Source organism: Gigantopelta aegis, chromosome 10 (assembly GCF_016097555.1).
Source record: "Gigantopelta aegis isolate Gae_Host chromosome 10, Gae_host_genome, whole genome shotgun sequence".
Lineage (NCBI taxonomy): Eukaryota > Metazoa > Mollusca > Gastropoda > Neomphalida > Peltospiridae > Gigantopelta > Gigantopelta aegis.
In genome coordinates, this window is record NC_054708.1 from 85,535,663 (window position 1) to 85,550,744 (window position 15,082).

General features: G+C 36.6%; 1 protein-coding gene across 2 annotated transcripts in view; it reads right to left on the minus strand.

Annotated features, from left to right (window-relative positions):
* Positions 1-15,082, minus strand: part of LOC121382662 (cubilin-like) — a 155,745-nt gene that overhangs the window by 118,835 nt on the left and 21,828 nt on the right. For both annotated transcript variants that reach the window (XM_041512199.1, XM_041512198.1), the window contains exons 2-6: positions 12,598-12,693; positions 8,200-8,241; positions 5,427-5,651; positions 3,161-3,259; positions 1,622-1,828 (exon numbers count right to left, since the gene is read on the minus strand). In XM_041512199.1, the coding sequence (XP_041368133.1) occupies positions 1,622-1,828; positions 3,161-3,259; positions 5,427-5,651; positions 8,200-8,241; positions 12,598-12,637 (613 nt within the window). In that variant the 5' untranslated portion in view covers positions 12,638-12,693. The remainder of the gene's footprint in view (positions 1-1,621; positions 1,829-3,160; positions 3,260-5,426; positions 5,652-8,199; positions 8,242-12,597; positions 12,694-15,082) is intronic.

Consider the following 15,082-nt stretch of genomic DNA (forward strand, 5'->3'; position numbering starts at 1 on the left):
TGTTGGTGGGCTCTCAAGATTTGTAAACAGGGAGTCCTTATGGCACTTTAATTTTTGAAACAAAAATCACACACTGTTTAAGTTCCATAATTATATGTGTAACATGCGATGTTCAGATTTTGTGATTGGTTCCTAAAATTGAGGAAGTTCAAAGCAATCCACTCTGCAGTCCTATTGGCCTCCCCGAACTTCTGAGAATACATAACCTACTGGTAGTTTGCTTTATTGTAAGAGTGGTATGATGGGAGTTGGGGAGAGAAACAGTATCGAGAGTAAATGCAGTTCACCTTTATTATTATTATTATTATTATTATTATTCAATTTTGTTTTATTTAGGCAATTAATAATTCTGAATAACTATATAGGCCTGTAAATCGCATGCAAGATTACACTGCATTACCATAGCATAGCATTTGGTGAAGTACAACAATAATTTAATGAATTAATAATACATGTGCATAAAAACCCCCCCAAAAAACCCCAAATAAAACAAAACAATAATTAAAGAGAAAGAAAGAAGAAGAAAACAAAACAAAAAACAAAACAAACACCACTGATATTTGTTGATAGACTGGTGCTACTGACATCTTTGTGATAAAAGGAAGTGGTACTTGTGCTGTCAAATGATCCCTTTTTATAATAAATATCAACTATTTATAACATCTAATATAACATCAACAAATCATTCTTTTAAAATCGATTGGGAAAGGGAAATGAGGTCAACAATGACATCATGTGATCAGCAGTCGAAAATGGCGCGAATGTCCTTTTGGGTACCAGACGTCGTTATAGTAAAACATGTTCCATGTAACTACTTTTGAATAATATTTTGAAGTGAAACTACACTATTCAGTAATTCTGGTCATATAGCAATGTATAATACAGTTCATTGTAGCATGTGGGGAGGGCAGCACTGAGGAATAAAAAATGCATCATCATAGATTAAAAACAAACATGTTTAATTTTTTTTTTAAATTTAATTTGCAATAAACACCAATTCTCAGCTGTCTGTTCTCTATATCTGAGGATTTTATACACCTATTATCCATTAACATAAAAAAAATAAAACAGTCAAACCATAGTAAAGCTATGACAACGGTTCCATGTGATGTCATAATACTTGACCTGGAATGTGTATGCATGTCTGCAGCAGTCTACAGTCGGGTTAAGCAACGAAGTATTATCTACTCAATAAGGTACTGGTTGACTGGTTTTCTTCCTCCTGTGTAACTATGAAATCACAGTTTGACTATGAAATCATGCACAAACGTAACAAATTATTATTTAATGTTGACTGGGGTTTTTTCTCCCGTTTAACTATGAAATCACAAACCCACACAATTGTCCTGTAACCAGTAAATCTGACAGTTTTTCAGATTACTTGATAATTATGAACTTAATTAAGTAAATTAATCACCCCCTAATTAATTAGCACCTGTCGCGGATGGAGAGACAAGGACTGGGATGTGGAGGTGGACAGCAAAAGAAGTTGAAAGCTAGGAGGAGCTGGCAGATCAGGAAGAAATGAGATGGAAGTCAAAGGAGAGAAAGGAAACGGGGCATTCACAGTGGGATAAAAATAATACTAATATTAATTTTTAAAAATAAAGTAGCCCCTTACCTTTAAGAGTGACTGTTGTTTTTCCACCTGTGGCTGTAATAGAGCCATTTAGAAGACTGAAGCTCGTGAACGACAGGTCAAGCACCTTCTCGGTGATGCCCTTCCATCCATTCAGCACGTACTTGCACAGCACATCACCTCTAGCAGGCAGGTACACAGGGGAGACAACTTGTGCCGAGAACTTGGGCCAGAAATTCAAAACGCATTCTGTTGAGAATGAGAGAAGATAACACAATACATGTACTAGACAAAAAGTAAAAGAAAGTAGCTTTTAAGATTAAACTCTAATTTTTTTACTATTTTTTTTTTTTTGTAAAGGAATAGTGAATTTCAAAAAGCACCATGTTTCTAAATGCATTACTATCCAGTTGTATATATGGTTTTAGAAAAAATAAAATGTTAATCTTTTAACTACTAAGGAAGATAATCTGACACTATTATCTGTATTAATTAATGTCATATTTATAGGATATTAAACATGCATTAAACAAACATTTCGTATCATGTTTATGTCACAAATATGTTTTCACACGCTTTAGGTAGTACCTAAACCAAATAACTTTCGGCTGGGTCAAAGTTTGATGTGCACCCAACTTTTGATAGAGAAGTGAACACCACAAGTCTTGTGATTGGTGATAAATGTGAGTGTGTTGGTTGCAAAAACAAAAAGTTTCATCTGGGCAAAAAATGTATGCAATTTTATTTCAACTAGTACCACTATGTCAAGTAGTGTTGTACTTGAAATATGTATGGGGTACCTGTAAACAAAGTACTGGAATTTTGTGCGGAACTACAATGTAGGGTAGTCGCAGACGCTACCCGTTATCTCAGAAATGAGAAGCTTGACCCCCATTTTTTTCTGATTCACTTTAAGGGTGAGGGGTGGTAGTATTTATATCCGTGGTGTTTATGTCAATTGATACGCTGCAGGTAGGAGTTTTAGCCACATATGTTACTATTGTCGTCTAGGTGATTTGATTTGGTAGTATACACCCTATAGTGAGTGGCAATGAAAATTATTTCATGAGGAATATAAACATGATATCAAATGTTAGCGAGTTTAATATCCTATTTATTACCCATTTAATACCCATGATCAATTTTAATTCAGTCACTGAACTCGTTAGTCTGATGTTTGGGCAAGGCCATAGAGCCTCAATCGTATGACGTCGAAGTGTTACGTCCCACTTTATGTTCTAGTGAGATATAACACTTTGATACGAGCCAAGATACTTTTAACCATATGGGTAAAATATTATATTACATTTATAGATTATATTAGCCTATAATGAAGATATATTGTCCATGTTACTATATTACTATTCGTAACACCCACCTGTCACCACAACTGGTATATCAAAGGCCATGGTATGCGTTATCCTGTCTGTGAAATGGTGTATATACAAAAATCCCTTGCTACTATTGCAAAAATTAGCTGGTTTCCTCTATATGTCAGAATTACTAGATTCAATAGCCAATGATTAATAAATCAATGTGTTCTAGTGGTGTCGTAAAACAAAACAAACTTTTAACACCCACCTTTTGAAGTAAACTGAACGTTCAGCTTGGAAGTATTGTTATTCTTTTTCTGAAACACCATGGTTGTGTTCTGTTTAAACATCACTCCAACAAACATGTCTGCAATCAACACAGAATACACATTAGTATAGTGGTATATTTGTCTTCTCTGTTTGGTCTATCATACAAAAAAAGATAATTTTAAAGATTTAATTAACCATCCTACCATACCAAGATATGTACATTACAGCTACCGAGTCCAAGCTGTAGGTAGCACTATACCAAATAACATCCGGCTGGGTCAAAATTCGAAGTGCACCTAACTAATATTTGTTGTTAAAAAACTAAAATTATCTTCGGGAATAAATATATATGCAATTTTATTTCATCCTGTACACCGCGTAAAGTATCCAAATTTGTATGGGTCATTGTTTGGTTGATATATATTGTTCATATAGTATTACTAGTGATACATGTTAGTGTATAATACCTATGGTATTGTATAACCTAAACTGAACAAAGAAAGTGAGAGGAATACCAATATTAAATATATCAAAGCAGGTTCCAAGCCCTGATGGATGCAAAGTTATTTTGCTAGAGTTGTTCTTTGGACAATGCAGACTTTGAAAATGTTTGATAGACTTTGAAAACATTTGTCATCTGCTGTGATAAAGACATAATGGGTGGTATGATTACATGACAATGTTTGATAGACTTAGAAAACATTTGTCATCTGCTGTGATAAAGACATAATGGGTGGTATGATTATGTGACAATAGACTTTGAAAACATTTGTCATCTGCTGTGATAAAGACATAATGGGTGGTATGATTACATGACAATAGACTTTGAAAACATTTGTCATCTGCTGTGATAAAGACATAATGGGTGGTATGATTACATGACAATAGACTTAGAAAACATTTGTCATCTGCTGTGATAAAGACATAATGGGTGGTATGATTATGTGACAATAGACTTTGAAAACATTTGTCATCTGCTGTGATAAAGACATAATGGGTGGTATGATTACATGACAATAGACTTAGAAAACATTTGTCATCTGCTGTGATAAAGACATAATGGGTGGTATGATTACATGACAATAGACTTAGAAAACATTTGTCATCTGCTGTGATAAAGACATAATGGGTGGTATGATTACATGACAATAGACTTAGAAAACATTTGTCATCTGCTGTGATAAAGACATAATGGGTGGTATGATTATGTGACAATAGACTTTGAAAACATTTGTCATCTGCTGTGATAAAGACATAATGGGTGGTATGATTATGTGACAATAGACTTTGAAAACATTTGTCATCTGCTGTGATAAAAACATAATGGGTGGTATGATTACATGATAACGCTTCATATCTGGACTTTGAAAACGTTTGTCATCTGCAGTCAAAAAGACAGAATGGATGGCACCTGCCACAGTAGCCATTTCACACAAGATCTTTCTAAAAATTACCAATATGTATCGATTAATTTCCAAGATTTAGGGTATGTAATTTTACTCTTTGTATTCTCTGGCAGAAACCCTGACTGTTAACCTTCTGACTACTGCAGGCGAGATATCTCGCCCGACGTCACGTCAGTCGATATACTGTACACTGTATACAGTGCATTCCCCAATTCATATTTCCCGCCGTTTTGCACATGACACTCACCGGAAACGGAAATATAATTAAAGAAAAAAGATTTTTTTTTCAAAATGGTGGTTTTTGTTTTGATTTTTTCAATTGAAAATACTTTGAAATTTTGAGTTCAAAAAGTGGTTTTCGGCAAGTATTTTCGCTTGACAACAATGGCGGCACGTCGCGGTAATTTTCAGGGATCGATAGCTGATTGTAACAGCTAATTTGATAATAAATTTGATCGTTTTACCAACAACGAAAATTACCAAATATTGCAATATGAATCGTAGTTCGGGTTAAAAAAAAAATTCTGGTCAGAAAACCACTGTTATCGGGAATAATGGACATAAATACTGGACAGCTGGCCACAAATGCCCGTAAGTAAACGCAACTTTTTCGATTTTTTGCCTAATTTTAATCACCATTAGCCGATCTAAAATAATAAAAATTACAAAAAAAGACACGAAAATAATACTTACCAATTCATATATGAACTTTATTTCATGTATTTATGAAACATTTAAGTGAATATATGTGAGTAAAAATTATAAACTTGTACCCACTCAACGTGGTTTTTGTTAAAAATTAATCCAGTAGTCTAAAGGTTAAATAACAATAAAAACAAAACAAATCAAACTGCATACTCTTTTTGCCATGGATAGTGGTGACCAAGTTTGTTTCATTGACAACTCCATCGTAGACTAAAAGTTGGTCTTCGCCATACAAGCCGATTTCCGTGAATATGAGCGTGGTTTCAGTACCATTGACCCTGATCAGTTTCCACGTACAGTTCATCCCAGCAACTGGGTGAGTCTGGTTCAACGTGAATGAGCAGCTAGTGTTATTAGTGTAACACGTGACATCACAACCTAATTGTCAAAATTAAAACATCTTAGTGTCAAATCTAAAACATATACATCAATTTGCATGCTTTTCTTTTTTTCTTTTCATGATATGAATGGTGGTAAATTATTTATTTGCTCATGTAAATGCATAATTATAACTAAACAAAATTGTATCTGTTTTCAATTCAAATAAAGTAGACGAAAAAGAATCAAAAGTAGAAGATACATTATCCATTAGATCTTCTAGCCCGTGGCCATGGCCTTTAACGTACCTGGGTCCCATTCCACGAACCGATCTTAGCCCTAAGATCACCGTAATTGCATAGCTACCTTATGCACTAAGGTGATCTTAGCGCTATGATCGCTTCGTGGAACGCAGCCCAGGCGTGGATCACCGATTCTCAAAAGCCAAACCCTGAATATTAAAATTAGTTTATTAATTTCAAACTTTCACAATAATGATGGTCACAGTACAAAATTAAAAGAACAGCACACACTGCCACATTTGATACATCAATTAGCACTGCCACATTTGATACATCAGTTAGCACTGCCACATTTGATACATCAGTTAGCACTGCCACATTTGATACATCAGTTAGCACTGCCACATTTGATACATCAATTAGCACTGCCACATTTGACACATCAGTTAGCACTGCCACATTTGACACATCAGTTAGCACTGCCACATTTGATACATCAATTAGCACTGCCACAGTTGACACATCAGTTAGCACTGCCACATTTGATACATCAGTTACCACTGCCAGTCATGGAATGGGAAAACTCAAACTGGCCTCTCTTAATTAAATCTTTCAACCCATGATGGTTGCAACTAAATTCCACGACTTTCCCATGTTGATGATGACCTTTTTAAAAAGGATTTTCAAGGGTTTTTGTCATGCCTCAAGACATTACATAATATTACAATGTTTTGATACAAACTGCCTCTCTTTTCATGTTAATTTAATTGATTTAAAAAAAAGATTGGTAACCAATTACTGTAAAATACTTTTTCGCGATTTAATAAAAATGAGTCAGTTAGCGAACATTTATTTTCACGAATCCCCCAATAAAAAAAGCCAAAGTACGAGTACTGATGTTAATAATTTTAACGTTTATCATTAACAAAATACTATAAGCTTAGGCAAGGTGCTTACACTACCTTGTGCTCTTTCTCGTAATCCTCAAACTTGTTATAAAAAAACAAACTCAAATACTGCCATCGGTAAAAGGGATTAATTATTTTTAGATTTTAAATTTGTGTTTGTATTCGATGAAAATGTTATTGGTTTAAAACTGTTGTAGGTGAAACATTCTGCCTACAGCAAAAACTTTTACAACTGCCATAGAAACTGACTACTTTTCTTAATTATAAAAATGAAGAACAGTTTCATAAGAGATCATTTGCTAAGAGACTAGAGAAAATTTCAACTCTTTTCATTTCTCAGTTGTTGACAAATGTATACAAGAATAACGGAGCTTAAAATAACAACTGGTGAAAAACGAAAAGATTAAATAGAAATTCATGTTAAAACCACACAAAAAAAGTTGCAGACTATTTTTAAAACCCAGATGTATAGAGGATAATATCACTCGCTAATATATTTAGTCCACAATTGTTTTATATTATAATTCCATAATACAAATACATTTCAGGGGTCTTAAGTTATCACACACAATCCCAAAACCCTCAGCTAACCCCATGTATTTTCAGTAAGTCATATTGTTTTCTGAACAGGACATATTTCTTTAGGCCTGCTATATTAACAAGCATGTCCCCATGGTACCTAGCTGGCCCACTTTTTTGTATCTCCTTAATTCAAGGCCATAACTATGTAAAAATAGGTATATCGCCATGAAAGTCAAACTTGATCTATAACAGTACACAAAATTTAAGTTCAATAACTTGAAGGCATGAAGCATTGCCAAAAAAAGAAATCCAGAAAGTAAATTTTCATATAGATCTCCTAAGTTCAAAGGCCATAAAATGTAACACAGCTAATATGGGTAATCATCATGATCTATACCACTATATAATAAATCTACATATAAAAAATTTCAGCTCAATATTATAAGGCATTAATTACGACGAAAAGTCTGGAATACCACATGTAGGACAGATGGACAAACAGTCAGTCAGTCAGAAGGATGGAAGGAAGGAAGGAAATGTTTTATTTAATGAAGCACTCAACACATTTTATTTATGGTTATATATGGCATTGGACATATGGTTAAGGACCACACAAATATTGAGAGAGAAAACCCACTGTTGCCACTTCATGGGATACTCTTTTTTGATCAGCAGCAAGGGATCTTTTATATGCACCAGCCTTTGATATACCATTCGTGGTGCACTGGCTAAAACGAGAAATATCCCAATGGGCCCACCGACAGTGATTGATCGTAAACTGACCACTGGACTATATCCCGCCCCCTAAGAAGAATGACGATACAACCTACAGTCCACTCTGGTTGGACCGGTAGGCAACTAAGAAAATAACAGCAGGCCATACTTTTACTTAATTCCTATTTTGAGTTCTGGGAAAGATGTTTGATTTAGACAGACCTGTTTTTTCATCGGCAGACACGAGCAAGCAAACCAATGATCCTGAAACACAAACACAAACTGGTTACAATAGAATCTGGGTATGACTTGGTGATCATCCAATTATTAACTGTCAATCCAATTTGACAATCACGTCTTGAAAAAATTGAAAGATATTTTTTAGTAGTAATATTTATAAATACAAAAATTATTAAACACTACATCAAATATAACATAAATACATGTGTATACATTAGGGTTGTTTATGGGGTTTTGTAACCGCGTTTTCCTTATTTAAAAACTAGTATTCATTACTTACTTATGCAGTAAATTAATTATAATATACTTTACAACATCATAAAACTGGCAACAGAGTGAAAATATGGCCTTTGTGAGACAGAGAAGTACTTCATTGATTTTTGTTTGTACAAAAGAAACTGAAATTGTGTTTGTATGATGTACACTACAGAAAGAAGGAAGAAAAAAACTATTTATTTAAAGATGCCTACAAGTACATATATGCATTCAACACATTTTAATGACAGTTATATGATGTCAGATGTGTGGCTATGATACCACACTGATAAACTGAGAGAGAAAACCTGCTTCCACCATGCCATAGGTTACTCTTTTCACACAGCAACAAGGGATCTTTTATATCCATCATCCCACAGACAGGATAATAAATGCCACAACTTTTGTTACACCAGTTGTGGAGCACTGGCTGATATGAGAAATAGCTCGACTGGCCCACCGACCGTGATCAATCCTATAACGCGAACAAATCAGGCAAGAGCTTTACCATGCAATGACTGGGCTAGTACCTTTTTACAAGACTGATAAAGTGACACAATACAGGAAGCAAATGATGCCTAAAATGCCTTCTGTAATCAATTTCACAAACAGCTTGTGAGGAAAAAAAGGATTGCTGCGCACAAACCTGGTCGATTGTGAAAAACATTATAATAAAGTCATGAGGGTATGACTCTATGTCAGGTGCTTTGTCAACAGAGGATAGCCAATTTTTACCACAATATATGGTTCCAACTGTACAAGGAATGCCACTTACATAGCAAGGAACATTTTGTTTTAAAATAAAATTAGTGAAAATTGAGCAGTAGCAACTACATGTGTATTTAACGTTTTAGAAATGTGTAGCAATCTCTGAAATTTGTGTCGCGAATCACAATATTCTTCTTCTTCTTCTACGTTCAGTTTCTTTATGCTCCTTGAATTCAAATTGTGAGTTTTACTGCCTCCATGAACTTCAGTCAGCAGCAGAATCACAATATGATACTGAACAAAATGTTCCCTGCATATAGCCGTCTTCACGGCAGTCTTCAAGGCCGTCTTCACTGCAGTCTTCACGGCCGTCTTCACAGCAGTCTTCATGAAAAAAGACAAGTGACCACACCCACTCACCTCCACACTACAGTGACAGTTTGATCGCCTTCTAATCAATTTTTTGATATGTTGTATTTAAACCTTCAAGTGATTGTTCGCCTTGCACCATTTCACGAGAGTGATCTTCAGTCCACAGTGATTTTGCTAATGGCGGAAACTGATCATAGCACGTGCCAGTGTACAGGTGCTAAACAATATTTGTACACCTTCCAGTGAACATTTGCTTCAGAATCGCATCATGATTCGCTACACTTTTCAGAGATCACTACATAATTTTAAAACACTAAACTGTAGTTGCTAATTAATTTAATATCGCTAATAAAGATTTTGAAAACAAAATGTTTCCTGCATTCTGTGTAGAATATTTGAAGCAAGGAATTGTACACATTTTACAGAAATATTGTTCAAAATATATTTTAAGAGCAAATTATCTTAACAAATACATTACTGAGACCAGTGATCAACCAGTCTATGATGTACGGGCACACCTACCTGTCACACAGTCCAGAATATCAGTGATCAGTCAGTCTGTCTGTGATGTACGGGCACACCAGACACACCTACCTGTCACCTAGTCCAGAATATCAGTGATCACAGTCAGTCTGTGATGTATGGACACACCTACCTGTCACACAGTCCAGAATATCAGTGATCACAGTCAGTCTGTGATGTACGGGCACACCTACCTGTCACACAGTCCAGAATATCAGTGATCTCAGCCAGTCTGTGATGTACGGGCAACATCGACCTGTCACACAGTCCAGAATATCAGTGATCAGTCAGTCTGTGATGTACGGACACACCTACCTGTCACCCAGTCCAGAATATCAGTGATCAGTCTGTCTGTGATGTACGGACACACCTACCTGTCACACAGTCCAGAATATCAGTGATCAGTCAGTCTGTGATGTACGGACACACCTACCTGTCACCTAGTCCAGAATATCAGTGATCAGTCAGTCTGTGATGTATGGACACACCTACCTATCACACAGTTCAGAATATCAGTGATCAGTCTGTCTGTGATGTACGGACACACCTACCTGTCACCCAGTCCAGAATATCAGTGATCACAGTCAGTCTCTGATGTACGGACACACCTACCTGTCACCCAGTCCAGAATATCAGTGATCAGTCAGTCTGTGATGTACGGACACACCTACCTGTCACCCAGTCCAGAATATCAGTGATCAGTCAGTCTGTGATGTACGGACACACCTACCTGTCACCCAGTCCAGAATATCAGTGATGTCACACACCTGTCAGTCTGTGATGTCACGGACACACCTACCTGTCACCCAGTCCAGAATATCAGTGATCACAGTCAGTCTGTGATGTACGGACACACCTACCTGTCACCCAGTCCAGAATATCAGTGATCACAGTCAGTCTGTTATGTACAGGCACATCGACCTGTCACACAGTCCAGAATATCAGTGATCAGTCTGTCTGTGATGTACGGACGCACCTACCTGTCACCCAGTCCAGAATATCAGTGATCTGTCTGTCTGTGATGTACGGACACACCTACCTGTCACCCAGTCCAGAATATCAGTGATCAGTCAGTCTGTGATGTACGGACACACCTACCTGTCACCCAGTCCAGAATATCAGTGATCAGTCAGTCTGTGATGTACGGACACACCTACCTGTCACCCAGTCCAGAATATCAGTGATCAGTCAGTCTGTGATTTACGGACACACCTACTTGTCACCCAGTCCAGAATATCAGTGATCAGTCAGTCTGTGATGTACGGACACACCTACCTGTCACCCAGTCCAGAATATCAGTGATCAGTCTGTCAGTGATGTACGGACACACCTGCCTGTCACCCAGTCCAGAATATCAGTGATCACAGTCAGTCAGTGATGTACGGACACACCTACCTGTCACACAGTCCAGAATATCAGTGATCACAGTCAGTCTGTGATGTACGGACACACCTACCTGTCACACAGTCCAGAATATCAGTGATCAGCCAGTCTGTGATGTACGGGCACACCTACCTGTCACACAGTCCAGAATATCAGTGATCACAGTCAGTCTGTGATGTACGGACACACCTACCTGTCACACAGTCCAGAATATCAGTGATCAGTCAGTCTGTGATGTACGGACACACCTACCTGTCACCCAGTCCAGAATATCAGTGATCAGTCTATCTGTGATGTACGGACACACCTACCTGTCACACAGTCCAGAATATCAGTGATCAGTCAGTCTGTGATGTACGGACACACCTACCTGTCACCCAGTCCAGAATATCAGTGATCAGTCTATCTGTGATGTACGGACACACCTACCTGTCACACAGTCCAGAATATCAGTGATCAGCCAGTCTGTGATGTACGGGCACACCTACCTGTCACACAGTCCAGAATATCAGTGATCACAGTCAGTCTGTGATGTACAGGCAATATCGACCTGTCACACAGTCCAGAATATCAGTGATCAGCCAGTCTGTGATGTACGGACACACCTACCTGTCACACAGTCCAGAATATCAGTGATCAGTCAGTCTGTGATGTACGGACACACCTACCTGTCACCCAGTCCAGAATATCAGTGATCAGTCTATCTGTGATGTACGGACACACCTACCTGTCACCCAGTCCAGAATATCAGTGATCAGTCAGTCTGTGATGTACGGACACACCTACCTGTCACCCAGTCCAGAATATCAGTGATCAGTCTGTCTGTGATGTACGGACACACCTACCTGTCACCCAGTCCAGAATATCAGTGATCAGTCTGTCTGTGATGTACGAACACACCTACCTGTCACCCAGTCCAGAATATCAGTGATCAGTCAGTCTGTGATGTACGGACACACCTACCGGTCACCCAGTCCAGAATATCAGTGATCAGTCTGTCTGTGATGTACGGACACACCTACCTGTCACCCAGTCCAGAATATCAGTGATCAGTCAGTCTGTGATGTACGGACACACCTACCTGTCACCCAGTCCAGAATATCAGTGATCAGTCTGTCTGTGATGTACGGACACACCTACCTGTCAAAAGCAGACAAAATCCCAAGCTGCAAGTATCCATGTTTGTCACCGTCACTGGACAGTTATTCTGTAGTTACTCTATCAAGCTGTAGAACCCTGAAACAAAAGCAAACAAAATCCATCAAGGTCACTCGATCACCAAATTTGACATTTGCACAATTTTTTTTAAATGGTAAATTGACCTCTTTCACATTCCTATTGTGCATACACGCAAAGAATATCGTCCCTTGCCGAATTCAACTGTATCGAGGCTATTTACAACTTGGGGGGCGTGATAGACAGTTGTCATGAGCAACGTGAGTAGATTCATAGGAGATTGGAATCTCTGGCGACTAACGTATATATTTCGTATCAGATGGTATAATGACAGCAAAAAACGGTCTATTAAAGTTAACATTGGAATGGTTTAAGACCAAAAACTGTGAAACATTAACTTAGACAAAGTCTCTGAAGCCGCCTGTCAAGGGTTTTAACAAACCAAAATTAAAATATATATACCATAAAATGAACTTAATTGGAATGTATTTCCTACTTTTAAAGGAGCTCATCACAGATTTAGTGGGCCTTGTTTCTCTAAATATGCATTATAAATGAAACTTACATTCATTTGGAATATAAAAACCTAGTTACTGTATGATCCAAAATATTTTAATTGAACTACAATCGAGGGAATTCCATGATACACTTATTTTTTTTAATTTGGAACTCTTCTTGTGATGAGACATGAAAAATACGGAAAAACAGACTTGTAGTGATGAGGCTATATATACGACAACCATATAATGTATTTTTGGATTTTATATAATTGATCGTTGTGTATAGAGACTTGGCAAATGAGGGCCGGCTATATACATGGCAAATATTATATAAATTCAAATAATAAAAAATATATTATTTCATGACAAAAATAACCGCGAATACGCAGAAATAAAATAATAAAAAGTCTGAGTCGGAACATGAACTCACCATTTATTATTATTATTATTAGGCACGTGTGCAAATTATTTTGACTGGTTCACAAAGTGGTATTTCGGTTTTAATGTATAGCGTAAAAAACCAGTGTACTGTTGCATGTTTTGTCGTCCAAAGGTTGGCTAATTATTACTTAACCCAGTTGAATCCAGTTCTACGTGCAGGGACAAGTTCATTTTGAGTTTTATTGCCCCTTGCAATTTTGAGCATTTGAAATGTGACTAAATACAGCAAAATAACCTTTTAGTCATATTTATTTATAGTAAAATTAACTTTTTTACAAAATTTACGTAAGCAGCCTCAAAATTGCAATCAGTGAAAAATTATTGTTCAAGCCCTGTTGTTAGTCTGTGTACTGTCCGTGTTAGTTTCTCTTTCAGTTAATCTACCTCAGCTGCTGATAATTTGTAACTGTTATTTTTATTTATTTATTCATCATCATTATTATTATTATTATTATTTATTTATTATAATTAATTTTTTGTTAGTACTGTAGTGACAATATGACGCCATTCATATATCTATGAAAAATGTACACAAAAGGGTCCACTAAATTCATATATTCCCTCACCCCTCCCCAGTTCAGAAAATGCACTGTTTTTACAGTACTTAGTATGTATTCCTCCTGTTCCAGATGGTTCGGTAATATGGATCAATCAAATACATGTACTTATTTACTGCCTATATACATTTTTGCTGTGAATATAGCCAGCTCTCGTTAGTGGAGGCTATAGACACGGCCTTCGTATATATAGTCACATCATATATAAACACCGTCTAGTTCAGAGTATTCTTTAAAAATGTAACAATTCCTATCCCAAGTCAGCTGTTATGGCATATTTTGTATAATAATTAATTTGACAAGGTGGAAAATTACGGTGTTTGTGATCTAGATGTTTACATTTTTTCGCGTACGACTAACGATAAATTTACCTATAGATGCAAAGGCCTAACTAGTCGGGATTGTCGACATTTAACATGCTTCTGTTACTAAAATAAATTAATGTATAAGCTTATTATCATTCAGTACAGTACAGTATTTTTTAATAACTTATTTTCATTGTTTTTTTGTTTTTTTATTTACCCTACATCGCAGAGGACGGTCAAGCGTTTTCCTTACACAAGCTTGGTAAATCGTTTTGGCACTGCAGTTATTCCCGTCACGTGACTCTCCAAATAGCCGTTATTTTTCTCAGAATTATGGACCGTACCCATAATTCAATTATTTTTATAAAATATCAATAATAAGTGTGATATGGTGGGTTATGTAGACGGTTCAATAAAGTACTTTTAGGTACAAATCAAATGTATATATTATTGTCATCTAATACCTTGTTGGGTCAATAATTATGTCAACCATCTGTGGGAGAGCGCGTTTTAACAATTAGAATTATAGTTATATTCACGTGGATTTCTAGTGATGTTTAATTCTCCACATGTATCAGCATTTAAAATTTAATAAAATATGCTTCCCATTCCACCTAAAAAAACCCAACAAAATCTGTACCTCACA